We start from the raw sequence: 14,855 nt of genomic DNA, 5'->3' as shown, positions 1-14,855 counted from the left end.
GGAGACTCTGCACAGACAGTGACCGAAGCCAGGAATCAAACCTGGGACCCTGGAGCTGTGAGGCAACTGTACTAACCACGTAGTTTAATAATATTTGATCCTTCTAAAAAATATTGTGGCAATTTGAACAAAATACTTCCAATTGTAACCAGTAATTACTTCAATTTAAAATATCAATTCCTATTTAACATACTCATTTCAGGCATTTTGTTTAGATCTACTATAAAAACACATTTATTTCATAACCAACAACAGGGTGCTTCATAATTCACTGATTAATCAGACTTCCCAGAACCAGAGCTTACATTTTAACTGCTATTTATTTAGCCCCTGTTCTGTTTTACAATAGACACCATTACTATAAATCACTTAAGTTCTGAGACAAAATGTCAGTGCCACTAATAGACCTTTTCTGGTGTTTACATTTTTAAGTATATTGTCAAACTGTGCCTTGATGAGTGTGGTATAATTGGGAGTAACTAGATGTTGAACCTTGGGATTAACAAGGTTTAGGAAGATGGGAGAGGGGTGGGTTGGTGCTGGTGTTGGACATGGGGTGGGGAAAACCACCTCATGGCTAAAGGCGTGAACTGAAGAGCAGTAAAACAGCTTATTCATTTTTGCAGTCTCACGGTGAAACCAACATTTAAAAAAAGTGATTTGCTTTAAATTTCACCATCAGCTCAATATACCATTTGAAATAATTGCATTAGTTAGAACAAGTACGCAGGTAAAAACCGAAAGGCCATTGTCGCGAGCTGATGTGCCATTCGTGAAACTGAGCTATTCAAATAATAGATGGAAAATACAATGGAAATTGGCAATTGTATCTTTAAATCAGCGATAGTATTGTTGTTCAAGTTTCATTCTTAACATAATAATTGGAAGCTTTATTCAGATAAATTGTGAGTGACCACTGTACTGTAAACCTCTGGGCATACTGATGTAGTAACCAACTGAATTTATTTGTTCGCTGTGTACTTCTCACGCAATTCTTAATTTTAATTTGAAATGCATCTTCAAAAAAAGTGAAAGGTATTATATCGCCCCTACAGGTTCACCGGAAGCAATTATCTCAAAGGTCTTTATATCACAATCGCCCCTCATGCCAGGTATAATAAAGCACATTAATTAATCCCCAGCTGCTGGAACCTCAATATTCACCATCATCAATCAAGGCATGATTTCAACTAGAAATATTTTGGGTGATTTTGTGTGCTTCAGCTATCATCACTCAGCTACACATCCCAGCTTCAAATTTAAAATATTCATGAACAGCTGTATGTGTGGCCAACTGCGTCTGAATGCATCAAATTTTAGTCAATGTGCATCACGCATTCATATACTGTACCTTTATTCAATCATTTAAAGTAAAAAAGGATAGTTTTCTGCAAAGAAAAATCTCCAATTTCCTGGCAAGTCTTTTTTTTAAAATAAAACAGCTTCAGAAATGTTCTTGTTCGGATACAAAAATTGTACTAAATACTGAGTTTATAAAACCAAATTAAAATTGCATCTTTGATTCTGGTTAACTGACACATGAACAGCAATAATTACATATACATACTGGTCATAAAAAGCAAGCCAACTTTTTTTTAAATGAAAGGAGATTATATGACTCCAGTGCTGCACGAACTGGTTCTTTTGGTCTCGGCACCAGCAATTCCTCTGTACCAGACAGCTGCTCTTGGTTCCATTGCTCAAACAGTTTTCCTCGCTGTTAGAACTCGCACTACAGATCCCACTCCTCCTGCTGCTAATACCTAAGGAATAAGATATGCAAAGTGGTAATGGCAGTTTCAACAATAATTCTGCTTAGAATTTTAAGCTATTAAGCTTTTATTTATATGGGGGGGGGGAGAAAGAGTAGAAGAGTAGGAGGAAATGGGTCACGGGGGAGTAAAGTGGCATTGAGCCCTCTTCAAACCAATAATTCCTCACGTGCAGTGTGGTGATGGCTGTGATGCCACCACAAATGGGTTGCTTAAGGCAGGGACAGCAAGCAAGGTGCATCTGACATCAGAGGTAATCAATCACCATTCATGACAGCCACAATGTACAGTGGTGAGCAACACAGGCACAGCAGTGGCTGCAGGAGGCATGACCCAGGTCATACTTTTTTACAAATAGAGGCTCCGTTTACATGACCTTTCAAAAGAGAAGCGCTTCCTCAGGCTCCAATTGTCAAATTAGATATCTGCAGTCTCCTGAAGGAGAGCCTGAGCTCTGCTGGACCTGGTAGCCACGCATCATGAGTGGTTATGAAAAGTCACTATGCTAGGATCCCAAAGAAGGTCCTACAAAAAACAAAATCCAGGGAGGGCTAGCCCTTCCAAACCTACAATTCTACCACTGGGTGGCGAAGGCTGAGCGAATAAGGCGATGGATCAAGGAGCCAGAAGCTAGTGGGGGCCCCCCGCATGGGGGCCTCCCTCCAGGCCCTCGCACTCCCGTCCCCACCCAAAAAACACTCCAGCAGCCCGGTGGTGATAGCCACCCTCCAATCCTGGAACCAACTACGGCAGCAATTTGGCCTGACCAAAATGTCGGACAAAGCTCCCACCTGCAACAACCATAGGTTCACACCAGCACTGACTGACGCCACCTTCAAAAGGGTGGGGGCAGGACAGAGGGACACTGACAGTCAGGGACTTATACACGGACAGCAGGATCGCAACACTGGACGAACTGACAGAGAAATTCCAGCTAGCCAGGGGGAACGGGCTAAGGTATCTATAACTCAAAAACTTCCTATGAAAGGAGACAAGGACGTACCCACAACCGCCATGACAGACATTACTGGAAGAGTTACTGGACACAAGCAAACTAGATAAAGGAAACTGTAACGACACGTATGACCGACTGGTAGAGAGGCCGACACCGTACTGGACGCAACAAGAAATGGGAGGAGGACCTGGGAATTGAAATAGGGTGGGGACTCTGGAGCGAAGCACTGCACAGGGTCAACACCACCTCCATGTGCACAAGGCTCAGCCTGACGCAGTTAAAAGTGGTACATAGAGCCCACTTAACAAGAACCCGTATGAGTAGGTTCTTCCTGGAGGTGGAGGATAGATGTGAACGGTGCCAAGGAGGCCCGGCCAACCATGCCCACATGTTCTGGTCTTGCCCCAGACTTGCGGGGTACTGGGCAGCCTTCTTCGAGGCAATGTCCAAAGTGGTGGGGATGAGGTGAAGCCATGCCCGAAAGTGGCGGTCTTCAGGGTTTCGGACCAGCCAGATCTATTCCTGGGGAGGAGGGCAGACTCCTTTGCCTTTGCCTCCCTGATCGCCCGCCATAGAATCCTGTTCGGCTGGCGGTCAGCAGCACCACCCAAAGCTGCAGACTGGCTGTCCGACCTCTCAGAATCTCTCCAAATTGAGAAAATCAAATTCGCCATCCGAGGGTCAGGCGACGGCTTCCACAGAACGTGGGAGCCATTCACCCAATTGTTCCGGGACCTGTTTGTGGCCAACGAACAAGCAGAAGAATAGCCAGGTAGCCAAGAATCAGGGGAAAGTAGCCAAAGCAAGAGAGGCAGATAGACTGGGAGAGGGGACATAGTACATAGAAAATACAGCACAGAACAGGCCCTTCGGCCCACGATGTTGTGCCGAACCTTTGTCCTAGATTAATCATAGATTATCATTGAATTTACAGTGCAGAAGGAGGCCATTCGGCCCCCTAAGTCTGCACCGGCTCTTGGAAAGAGCACCCTACCCAAACTCAACACCTCCACCCAACACCAAGGGCAATTTGGACATTAAGGGCAATTTATCATTGGCCAATTCACCTAACCCGCACATCTTTGGACTGTCCAATAGCTGCTTGAAGGTCCCTAATGTTTCCGACTCAACTACTTCCACAGGCAGTGCATTCCATGCCCCCACTACTCTCTGGGTAAAGAACCTACCTCTGATATCCCTCCTATATCTTCCACCTTTCACCTTAAATTTATGTCCCCTTGTAATGGTTTGTTCCACCCGGGGAAAAAGTCTCTGACTGTCTACTCTATCTATTCCCCTGATCATCTTATAAACCTCTATCAAGTCGCCCCTCATCCTTCTCCGTTCTAATGAGAAAAAGCCTAGCACCCTCAACCTTTCCTCGTAAGACCTTCTCTCCATTCCAGGCAACATCCTGGTAAATCTTCTTTGCACCTTTTCCAAAGCTAAACCTAAGAGGAAAGAACGGCGAACCAGAGGAGGGAGGGGGGGGGGGGGGAGAGGAAGGGTCAAGGAACAAGAGAGGGGAACCAGGGAGGAGGCAGGGAAATGGCAGCCGGAAGGGGGGCACAGGATACGATAACAAACTTGGCATCTCCAGGAACAGAGAACAAGGAGAATACAGACGAAAGGCGGGAGGAACGGCTGAAGCGGAGGTGAGCGCGAGACGACAATGGCAGCGAGATCTGTTCGGGAGAAGCAAGTGACAACACCAACATCAGACCCATTCGAGTATTGCCCTCTGTAATTGTTTCTCCGGCACCCAAATGTATATCTACCCCCCCAGTCTCCAACCCCCCCCCCCCCCCCCCTCCTCCCTCCCTCCCTCCCCACAGTCGCCAACATATGTGTTGTAAATAATTTTGCCAATTGTACAGAGTTGCTGCTGTTAAACTGGTGCACAATACCCTATCAGTTATTCTATTTTATTTTTATAAATATATATATTTCTTATTCTGTGCACATAACGGTAAATATACTTTGTTCAAAAACCCAATAAAAACATTTATTTAAAAAAATGAAAACTCACTACCACACCAATTTTTTCCCCTTGCCTCTGGATCCTTCTGGGACACAACAGACGTCTCCAGATCTCCCAGTTTGCCGCACATAAGGTAGTTTTTGTTTGCCACGGCCAGCAATTATCTAAGATTTCCTCAATGACAATAGATTGAATGGGTATTCAGATTCCCACTGGGACATGGTGTCATTGACTGCACATTGTGCAAGACAAGTACCATCACTGCAAGGGATATTACCCATCAATTTACAACTACCGAGAGGTTGATGCAGGTCTGTGTCAGATTCCCCAGGGCCATCATGATACATTTCAACTGTAGGAATTCAACATTCCAGATATTTTTGTTCTGGGATGCAGAATTTAAATATTTGTCCATAGGAGGTGCGCTTCACTGGCAAGCCCAGCATTTATTGTCCATCTGTAACTGCCCTCGAAGGCGGCTCAGTGGTTGGCACTGCTGTCTCACAGCACAGGGACCTGGGTTCGATTCTGGCCTTGGGTGACCGTCTGTGTGCATTTACATGTTCTCCCCGTGTCCCCATGGATTTCCTTCGGGTGCGCTGGTTTTCTCCCACTGTCCAAAAATGTGCAGGTTAGGTGGATTGGCCATGATCAATGCATGGTGTTACGGGGTTAGGACGGGTGAGTAGACTTAAGGAGAGTGCTCTTTGGAAAGGTCGGTGAAGACTCGATGGACTGAATGACCTCCTTCTGCACTGTAGGGATTCTATGGAAGGTGACTGTGAGCCATTTTTTAGAACCACTGCAATCTTTGTAGTGGGCATGTCTTGCTGAGGAAGGGAGTTCTAGGATTTTGACCCAGTGACTTGAGGGCTGGATTATAGGAGACAAGGGATATCCCCTTTAAACTGGCTGTGAGGGAACCCATCACATGCCCACTGAGTGCATCATAGAGTAAACCATCACAATGTTGACGAGATGTCTAGAGGTGCCCTTCAGTTTTCGCCAGCAAGTGTCTCCATAATTACAATGTTGTATTGCATCCTACACAATGCATTCAGAGGACTGAAGGCAGAGAAGGATCAAAGAGCTCTGGATGAGGTGAACATGAAAGAGGAAGATGAAAATGGGGCATCCCGTACCAGGTCAGCCAATTATACATTGCTGCTCATGATGCCAAGGATGCCCTAATATTGCAAAGGTTCATCTTGTGGAAAACACAAGGAAATGGGGCATCCCGTACCAGGTCAGCCAATTATACATTGCTGCTCATGATGCCAAGGATGCCCTAATATTGCAAAGGTTCATCTTGTGGAAAACACAAGGAACAAAATTCTGCCGTCTGCTCCTACACCAGGGTCACCATGCCCATCCATATGCACTAAACAGTCCTGTAATCCTCATCCATCCAGTGGGTCATATCATGTACCAACATTCATGATGAAACAAGGAAAGAGTAGATTAGCACTAAGATGCAACGATGAACAAGACATAGAAGCAATACTGATCAATACATTTTGTGGCATCATTCAAACGGAAACTTTACATTTTGCCAAACATCCGTGATCACACCCTTGGTGAATTACAATTCTTGAGCTTTGCTACATTGTATATTGTGCATTCTTTGAGGTATAGACAGATTGCTCTGCTGCCTGCCTGCTGAGATGTTTTTCATCTATGCCCACTGGACTTAGAAGCCAAAGAGTTCTGCCAAATGTTATTTCTCCTGCAAAAGGAATGACGTGACTATCAGGTGAGACAGCATGCCATTACTGGATTGGGAAAGAGTGCAGCTGCTTTGAATGGAAATGCCCCCTCTTATCCAATCCCGAGCCATCCCTTTCATCCCTTCTACCACTTGGTTGCAGACCAGTCTGGTGGAGATCAGTGGCATGTTGGAGAGTCACAGAGACTGTATGGCATCAATGTTTAAGGCTGCAGAGAAGATTGAATTTAAAAATCTGTAGTCATGTTTTTACAGACCTATTTCAGAGTCACACTTGAAGCTCCATGAAGGCGGTCACTCTACCATGGTAAACATTCTTTTGTTGAAAGCGTACCAAGCACATCTTCAGTACCTGGCTAAGTTGCTGATACATCCCTAGTATTCTCCTTCTCAACAGCAGCTGCTCCAGGATTCAGCTTCAGTGTTCAGCTGAGCAGAGCTTGGAGAGGATTATGCTCCCAATGTGGACTCTCCACCACTGTCCCTGTCACCAGTGTCTGCTCATGCTCACTTGTGGGGGATGAATCACCAAATGAAAAGACAACTGACTATCAAAGTGGATCCACCAAAGTGAGAGTATTTGACTGGTGCATGTCTGTATGTCCTATGACCGTGCACCCTCAGAATGACTGAGGTCCTCATGCTGTACAGAAATAATAAAATCCCTGAAATACAAAAGGGATATTATTTTATCATGGCAAAGCCACAATTTTGACAACCATCTTCTCTTAGTTTAGTCAATGATGAATTAAAGTAAGCGTTTGCCTGTTAGATGTATCTGTAATTCTGTTGCCAGCTATCAGTGAGATCCCTAGCTCACTAAGAAGAATGCAGTCACTTATTTCCAGGGTCTCCTCCTTGGGATCAGTTAGCTGGACTATTTGCAGCAGTCCACCTTCAGACCTCTCTCTCACGCTTTTCACTCACTTCTAAAGAGGTTAGAAAACAGACCTGTGGATGAGTGATGGTCAAACATTCACCCGATGGATGCAGTGCATTCAGTGAAGGTGACTATGAGACAAATGCATTAAATTTCATAGAAATTAGAGTAAGTGACAATGATGAATAACTAGCGCTCTGAAGAAGTGCACAGCAAGTGAAGCTGGGAGCTACTAATAGTTGAGCGTGAATGAATTATTGTGATGGAGAATGCTTAGTAAGTTAGAGTGAGGGGGGATCGGAGCTTAAACCAAAGGATATCATTGACTCAGCAATTTACTCACGTTCCCTAACCTAGTTAGGCAGTTAAATTGTTTCCCACATTGCATTCAAGACTGGCACACAGCTTTTCTGCTGCTCTCCTCCTCAACTATTCGCAACTTGATCTTCTTGATGAACTGCAGGTTTCTTTGTCCCGTTGCTGGGAAAAATATTTTCTTCCTCCTCCTGACTGCACCTAGTAGTAATTCTAGGAATGTATTAACTCTGGGTGTTTCCCTTGCTCCGATGTTCATCATCCATCCTGACCACCTTCAATTTCGGTTTGTACATTTTCCTTTTAAATATTGTCATGGCGATGTGCATCACATCCACTGCACAGCTTAAGAGACACAAAACCCAGAAGGCAAATTAATTAATTGAAAAAGCTGCTGGGTAAATGGCCAAATTCCATGCAACTCCCCCTCCCTACCAGAAACCACCACCATATTAATATTGTGGCCATATTTTTCCCAGAACCTACCAAGTTGGGCTACGCTTTTGTGTAGAAAATGCAACGGTATCATTTTTCATACATTGGTAAATACTAAGCTCCACTAACCTTTTCATGCCATTGTAGTAAAATTGCACTGCTATTTTCTGATGGTTTTTCAAAACCTTTGTAGATGTACTTCATCAGGAGGTCAATGCTATTCTTGTCAAGGGATTGAACGGCCTTTTCAATATCATTACTTTTAAATGAAGTCAACACTTTAACAACAGTAGCTTCTGCCCGATCCTGTTAAAGACAAAAAGAAGCTTCATCAGTGGTAATATTATACTTACAATTGTTACAAACTGAATAACACTTGTATTTCTTTGCTTTAAACAATAATAGGGCAGGGGTATTAACTTACTACCTCTACCAAATAGCTTGTACTGACTGGCAAACAGCCAGTGAGGTCCCCAGATTTATTAAACTTAAGCAAATGAAATGAAATGAAAATGAAATGAAAATCGCTTATTGTCACAAGTAGGCGTCAAATGAAGTTACTGTGAAAAGCCCCTAGTCGCCACATTCCGGTGCCTGTTCGGGGAGGCTGGTACGGGAATTGAACCGTGCTGCTGGCCTGCCTTGGTCTGCTTTAAAAGCCAGCTGTTTAGCCCAGTGTGCTAAACCAGCCCCAGGAGTGGAATCAGTGGAGTGGAAAGTTATATAGAGTACTTTCAATAAGGCAGCTCACAAAAGGCTTTATCTGCTTCCCCCCCACAACCTCCCCCTCAACTCAGATGCATGTTATGTGCATTTGCTTGGGCAGACAGAACATGCAGTTCAACTGTACATAAGCATGAAGAGTAGGGCGGCATGGTGGTAGCGGTTAGCACTGCTCATTCACAAGAGCCGAGGATCCAAGTTTGATTCCGGCCCCAGGTCACTGCCCGTGCGGAGTTTGCAAATTCTCCAGTGCAGGTCTCACACTACAACCCAAAAAGTGCAGGGTAGGTGGATTGACCACACTAAATTGTCCCTTAATTGGGAAAAATTAGTTAGGTACTCAGAATTTTTTTTTTTTTAAAGCACAAAAAGTGACACTATGACACACAGATCACTGTCCCACATATTTGTAGTTTTGAAGTCAGTGTTTTTGCTGCTAAAAATTCAATTAGGTCTCAACTTAAAAACAGATCTGCCAAATGTAAACTATGTCATTAACCAAACTGAATTAAATCTACTCAGCCTATTAATCTAAATTTCACACATTAATCCAAGTTCAAGTCAAATTGAAATCAAGCCCATTAAGTTGACAAACTTAAACAGCAAACAAAATCAGTACATCAAAATATATTGGTTTTCCACCTCACATGGATTTGGCAAACAGATTGGATCATAATTGCTGAAGATTCTTGGAAGTTTCAAAATGTTGCAACGGAAAGGGTGTTCAATCCTTCAGCCTTACCTTAACAGCTTGGTTCTTTGTATTAATCGGAGGATTTTTCAATGCTGCTTGGAGAGCTGCATTTAGATTTCCTGTGCACAGATATTAAGGATAACAGATTTCATATTTTACGCATAGGAATACAGGACACTGGGGATTATGCACTCTCTTTGAAATAGTGCTATGACATCTTGTACGCCCACATAAGAGGGGAGCCTTAGTTTGATGTTTCCGTTGTAAGTTGGCACCTCTAGAATTGCAGTGTCACTCCTTCAGCAGTGGAGTGTTAGTCTTGATTTTTGCATTAAGTCGAGGAGTGGAATTTGAACTCAATCTTCTGATCAAAGGAGAAAAATGCTATTACCAACAGAGCCACAACTGGGCCATGCTCACGCACAGAACAAAAGAGAGGCATTCTCCTCACATTATCTTGCTGTCAGCGTTGGCACAGTGGTTAGCACTGCTGCCTCATAGCTCCAGGGACCCGGGTTCAATTCCCACCTCAGGTGACTGTTTGGAGTTTGCATTATCACCCACTGGCTGCGTGAGTTTCCTCCGGGTACTCCGGTTTCCTCCTACAGTCCAAAGATGTGCAGATTAGGTGGATTGGCCATGCTCCATTGCCCCTTAAGTGTCCAAAAGGTTAGTTGGGGTTACTGGGAGAGGGTGGAAGTGTGGGCTTAAGTAGGGTGCTCTTTCCAAGGGCCGTGCAGACACGATGGGCCGAATGGTCTCCTTCTGCACTGTAAATTTTATGATTCTATATTAATACACCACATCATTAATAGATTCACAACCAAGCTCACCTAGTGAAGTTGAAAGTACCTCTCAACTAACCAACCTTCAATATTCATCAGCTGTAAGTGATATTTGGTGTCATGTAGTAAAAGTGTTCAGGGCAAATTGATCAAGTAAAATAGAAAAGATATTGCAAATTCATCATGAAATTCTTGTTTAACATATTTGAATCGTTTGGCATTGCAATAAACAATGGTAAATATAATTTGCCTGGGGAAGAGCACATTGAGGGACCTTTGATCCAGCAGCAGTACAGCAAGGAAAATTTGTTCCTAAGTTGTCCATGTTTAATGGGGCTTTTAAACATTTAGATCAACTGTAAAGGGATCAATTGTAATTTTCCTGGATAATAAGAAATACTGGTCCTTATGAACTGGCAATCTTAGACTTGGAAGCAGTAGCAACAGGAAGGAGGGCAAGACTGAAGACGTGTGGCCAGACAGACAAAGGAGAGCTACAAACATAAAATATGGAGGGTGAAGGCAACCAGCACACAGATGCAGACACAGAGAAAGCAGTCAGAAACAGGAACACATTATTTGTGAGGGAAGAAGCCTGGAAAGCTCTACAAAAACGGCAGTTTTCTGTTTGGCAGCAAGGAGAAAAATAGAACTCGAGAAGCTTTTGGGGAAGCAATGTATGAGCAAGCTATAAGGGACGGAATCCTAATAAATGTTGCAAATAGCTCAGGCATGCAAAAGAGTTGAGAGCTTCCATCAGAGGACCAGATCGCGAACTATGCTGTTGGAAAAAGAGCGCTGGAAAGCTACATCAAGATTGACGTGACCCAAGTGACAGAGGTTTGGTAAATGTGTGTCGCATTGCTGCTAATGATACCTCGACACCTCCGGTAGAATACACTTCGGTGAATGCAATTTGAGGGTTGAACCGACGCAGTTGGAAAGACTGAGATTACACATGGTGTCACATTTATTTTTGTGGGGAGTGATGTGGGTGCTTGTGGTTGCGCAAGATGTATCTTTATTTTATCAAAGTGAAATTTAAAGTGAAATTTACCTTTTTATTTGAAATATCATTTGCTTGTTTGTTCAGGTTTAATTTGCATTAGATCCAATTGGCATAGAGTATAAATGACAAAACTGAAATATTGTTGGTAATTTCTTCATGGGTGGGATGGGGTGCTGTGCTGTTTGATGTTTTTGTAAATTTGGTTAATGGTTTCCCCACCAGGATTGTAACAGCATGAATTTTTTGACTTGCCAGGCACATTTAGGCTTCTAGTTTTTCTTGCATGGCAACTTGCTGAAAGTGTAAACTGATAACATCACAGCGAGTGAAACAGGATGTCTGAGGCCTGAATGAACAGGGCAAGCAGTATCTCTTTAAATCAATCAGGTTGAAGGGCTGTGAAACGAACATAGCACGGAGAAGGAAATGTAAATTAGATAGAGTGAATTCAATATCAAATCAGATATAGAAAGAGGGAAGAGGGAGAAAGATTGGATAAGAGAAGGAACCAAAGTAAAAACAAATTAAATTTAAATGTTAACATTAGGATAACCTGTGACAAAAACATGAAACATGAGATTCCCTGTTTGCAATCGTTAATTTTCAGCGCCAGAGAGGTCAGTTGGCAGTATTTAGAATTCATTACATTAGTAAAAGGATATTTATGTCTTGAGATGGCTTGAAGTAACTTTCTGTGGAGAATGTTAAAAGAGTTGTACTTATATAGCACTCGGCATGATCACCAGATGCAACTAAGTGCTTCACAACCAACAAAGTGCCATCTTTCAGATGAGATGTTAAACCAAGGCCCATCTGCCTTTCAGGTGAAGGTAAAAGATAACATGGCACTAGTTTGAAGATGACCAGGGAAGTTTTACTCAGTGTCATGGCTAATATTTATCCTTCAATCAACATCACAAAAACATATAATCCAATCATTATCATGTTGCTATTTGTGGGAGCTAGCTGTGTACAAAGTGGCTTCCTCATTTCCCACATTATAACAATGACTACACGTTAACTGATTTAATTGGCTGCAAAGTGCTTTGAGACATCCAGAGGTCATGAAAAGCACTAGATAAATGCAGACCTTTATAAAAGTAATTTTACATAGTTCAGAAAAAGATTTGGGGTTGGTTAGCTCAGTTGGTTAGATGGCTAGTGTGTGGTTTAGGATAACACCAATAGTGTGGGTTCGATTCCCGTTCCAGCTAAGGGAGACTTGGGATCTACCTCCTTGTCTTGCCCCCAAGAGTGGAAGGCAATGACAAATCACTACCGACAAAATCTGGAAAGGAAATGTCTCTGGATGAAGCATCAGCAGACGAGCCAAGGACCTGCCTTTAGAAACAGCACTTATGAACTGGAAATAAATTTAACTTTGAACATATCTAAAAATAAAGTAATTCGAGATAGTGGATGAATATAACAGCTCAGCAACATGATTAAGAAGTAGTACAAGCAGAAAAGCTCATTTCGGGGAGGCACATTTGTATTCATTGATTGCAAGTGCAAAGGAAACTGAATGACCACAACAAAATGCTCAATAACTACAAGACCGTAAGAAATAGGAACAGGAGTAGGCAATTCAGCCCTTCGAGCCTGCTCCGCCATTTAATGAGATCATGGCTGATCAAATAATGCTCACTTTGTCCACTTTCCTGCCTTATTATTAATTTATCTACTGACTAAAAACAGATCCATCTCAGCCTTGAAAACGTTCAAGGATTCAGCCTCCACAGCTTCCTGGGGTAAAACATTTAATTTGTCTGCCCTATTACCTTCTGCACCTGTATGCTTGCTTTCTGGGTTTCATGGACAAGGAACAACACCCCCCAGTCCCTTTCTGCATTCTCTCTCCACTTAAATAATAATCAACCTTCTCATTCTTTCTTTCAAAATGATCAATCTCACATTTTCCCACATTGAATTCCATTTGCCAATTTTCTATCTACTCACTTAACTTGTTAATATCTCTGTAAACTATTTACATCCTCCTTACAACCTGCCTTCCCTCCCACCTTGCATTATCTGCAAAGTCTGTTCCTTCCTCCAAATCATTTATATTGTGAAAAACTGCAGTCCCATCACCGATTCCTGTGGCACTCCACAGGTTACTGCCCTCCAATCTTAGAAAGGCTTATTGCTACTCGCTGCTCTCTGTTACTTCGGCAATCCTCTTCCCTGCCAGAATATTAACTCCAACGTGTGGCACCTTATCAAATGCTTTTTGTAAATCCAAATATACAACACTGACTTATTCTCCTCGATCTACTCTGGCTGATACCTCCTCAAACAACTCTAGTAATTTGTCAGACATGATTTACCCTTCCTGAAACCACGCTGATTATGCTTGATCAAATTATGTCTTTACAAATGGACTGGTATTCTCTTCTTAATAATTGATTCTAATATTTTTTCCAATAACTAAAGTTAGACTAACTGGCCTGTAGTTTCCTGCATTCTGCTTCTTCCCTTTTTGAAGGGTACCACATTGGCAGTTTCCCAATCCTTTGACAGTTCCATAATCCAAGGGTTTCTGGAGAACTGATGACCAATACATCCACAATCTCTGTAGCTACCTCCTTTAAGATCCTGGGGTGCAAACCATTAGGTCCAGGGGACTAGTCAGCCTTTAATCTCATTAGTTTGCCTAAAACTAATTCTCTGGTGATGGTGACTGTATTTATTTCCACCCCTGTAACTTTTACTATTTCTGGGATCCTTGTAGTATCATCTACAGTAAAGACTGATGCAAAATATTCCTCTGCCATTTTCTTGTTCCCCATAATTACTTCCCCAGTTTAATTTTCTAAAGGGCCAATGTTTTCTTTTACTTCGCGCTTCCTTTTAATATACTTAAAAAAGCTTTTGTCTTGTTTTTAATGTTTCTCGCTAGCTTACCCTCAGTTTACTTTCTCCTTCCTGATTTTCTTCCTGTCCATCTTTGCTGCATTCTGAATAACTGCATCCCATTCTTCTGACCCACCACTGATCTCTGCCATGTTATATATTTCCACTTTCAACTTAATACCCTCCTTAACTTTCTTGCTTATCCATGGCAGGTTCTTCCTCCTCTTTAGAGTCTTTTCTCCTCATTGGGATCTATTTTTGCTGAGAGTCATGAATTATCTCCCTAAATGTCTGGACAATTGTGACACTTCTGCATTGTAAGGATGTTACATTCCAAGCAGCCATTTGGATGCATATTCCAACATTTTAATTAGCAACATCCAGTCACTCGAGTTCCTAAAGATTCAAATGCCAACTTTTCCAGAGAAGTTCAGATAATCCGAACGCTCAAGTGAAGAAGACAGGTTGTGATGTCTGCCCAAAGTTAAACAACTTATTTCCCCATTGTTGATACCGTGGAGTATATTATACATGTCTAGAGACTTAATATTTGAGCTTCTTTCCAAATCTCAAAATATACACTTCTGCCAGATATTAAAATTTCTAGTCTAAAAATGAATGCAGCCAAGGGACTTCCGGTGGCGGCCATGGTGTGAGCGGTCGTACATTTGGCAGCTCCCACTCGAGGAGTTTTTTTCGGTCCTGTTCGCTGGTTGCCGGGCAGATG

At 42.6% G+C, this 14,855-nt stretch overlaps 1 protein-coding gene across 1 annotated transcript in view; it reads right to left on the bottom strand.

Annotated features, from left to right (window-relative positions):
• Nucleotides 1–1,337: 1,337 nt before the first annotated feature.
• Nucleotides 1,338–14,855, bottom strand: part of arpc5b (actin related protein 2/3 complex, subunit 5B) — a 31,812-nt gene continuing 18,294 nt past the window's right edge. The window contains exons 2-4 of the mRNA XM_072511225.1: nt 9,530–9,602; nt 8,194–8,370; nt 1,338–1,763 (exon numbers count right to left, since the gene is read on the bottom strand). Coding sequence (XP_072367326.1) covers nt 1,701–1,763; nt 8,194–8,370; nt 9,530–9,602 — 313 coding nt within the window. The 3' untranslated portion in view covers nt 1,338–1,700. The remainder of the gene's footprint in view (nt 1,764–8,193; nt 8,371–9,529; nt 9,603–14,855) is intronic.

Source organism: Scyliorhinus torazame, chromosome 7 (assembly GCF_047496885.1).
Source record: "Scyliorhinus torazame isolate Kashiwa2021f chromosome 7, sScyTor2.1, whole genome shotgun sequence".
NCBI classification, from domain to species: domain Eukaryota; kingdom Metazoa; phylum Chordata; class Chondrichthyes; order Carcharhiniformes; family Scyliorhinidae; genus Scyliorhinus; species Scyliorhinus torazame.
Note: the sequence above shows the minus strand (reverse complement) of the source record. Positions and strands in the feature narration are given on the sequence as shown.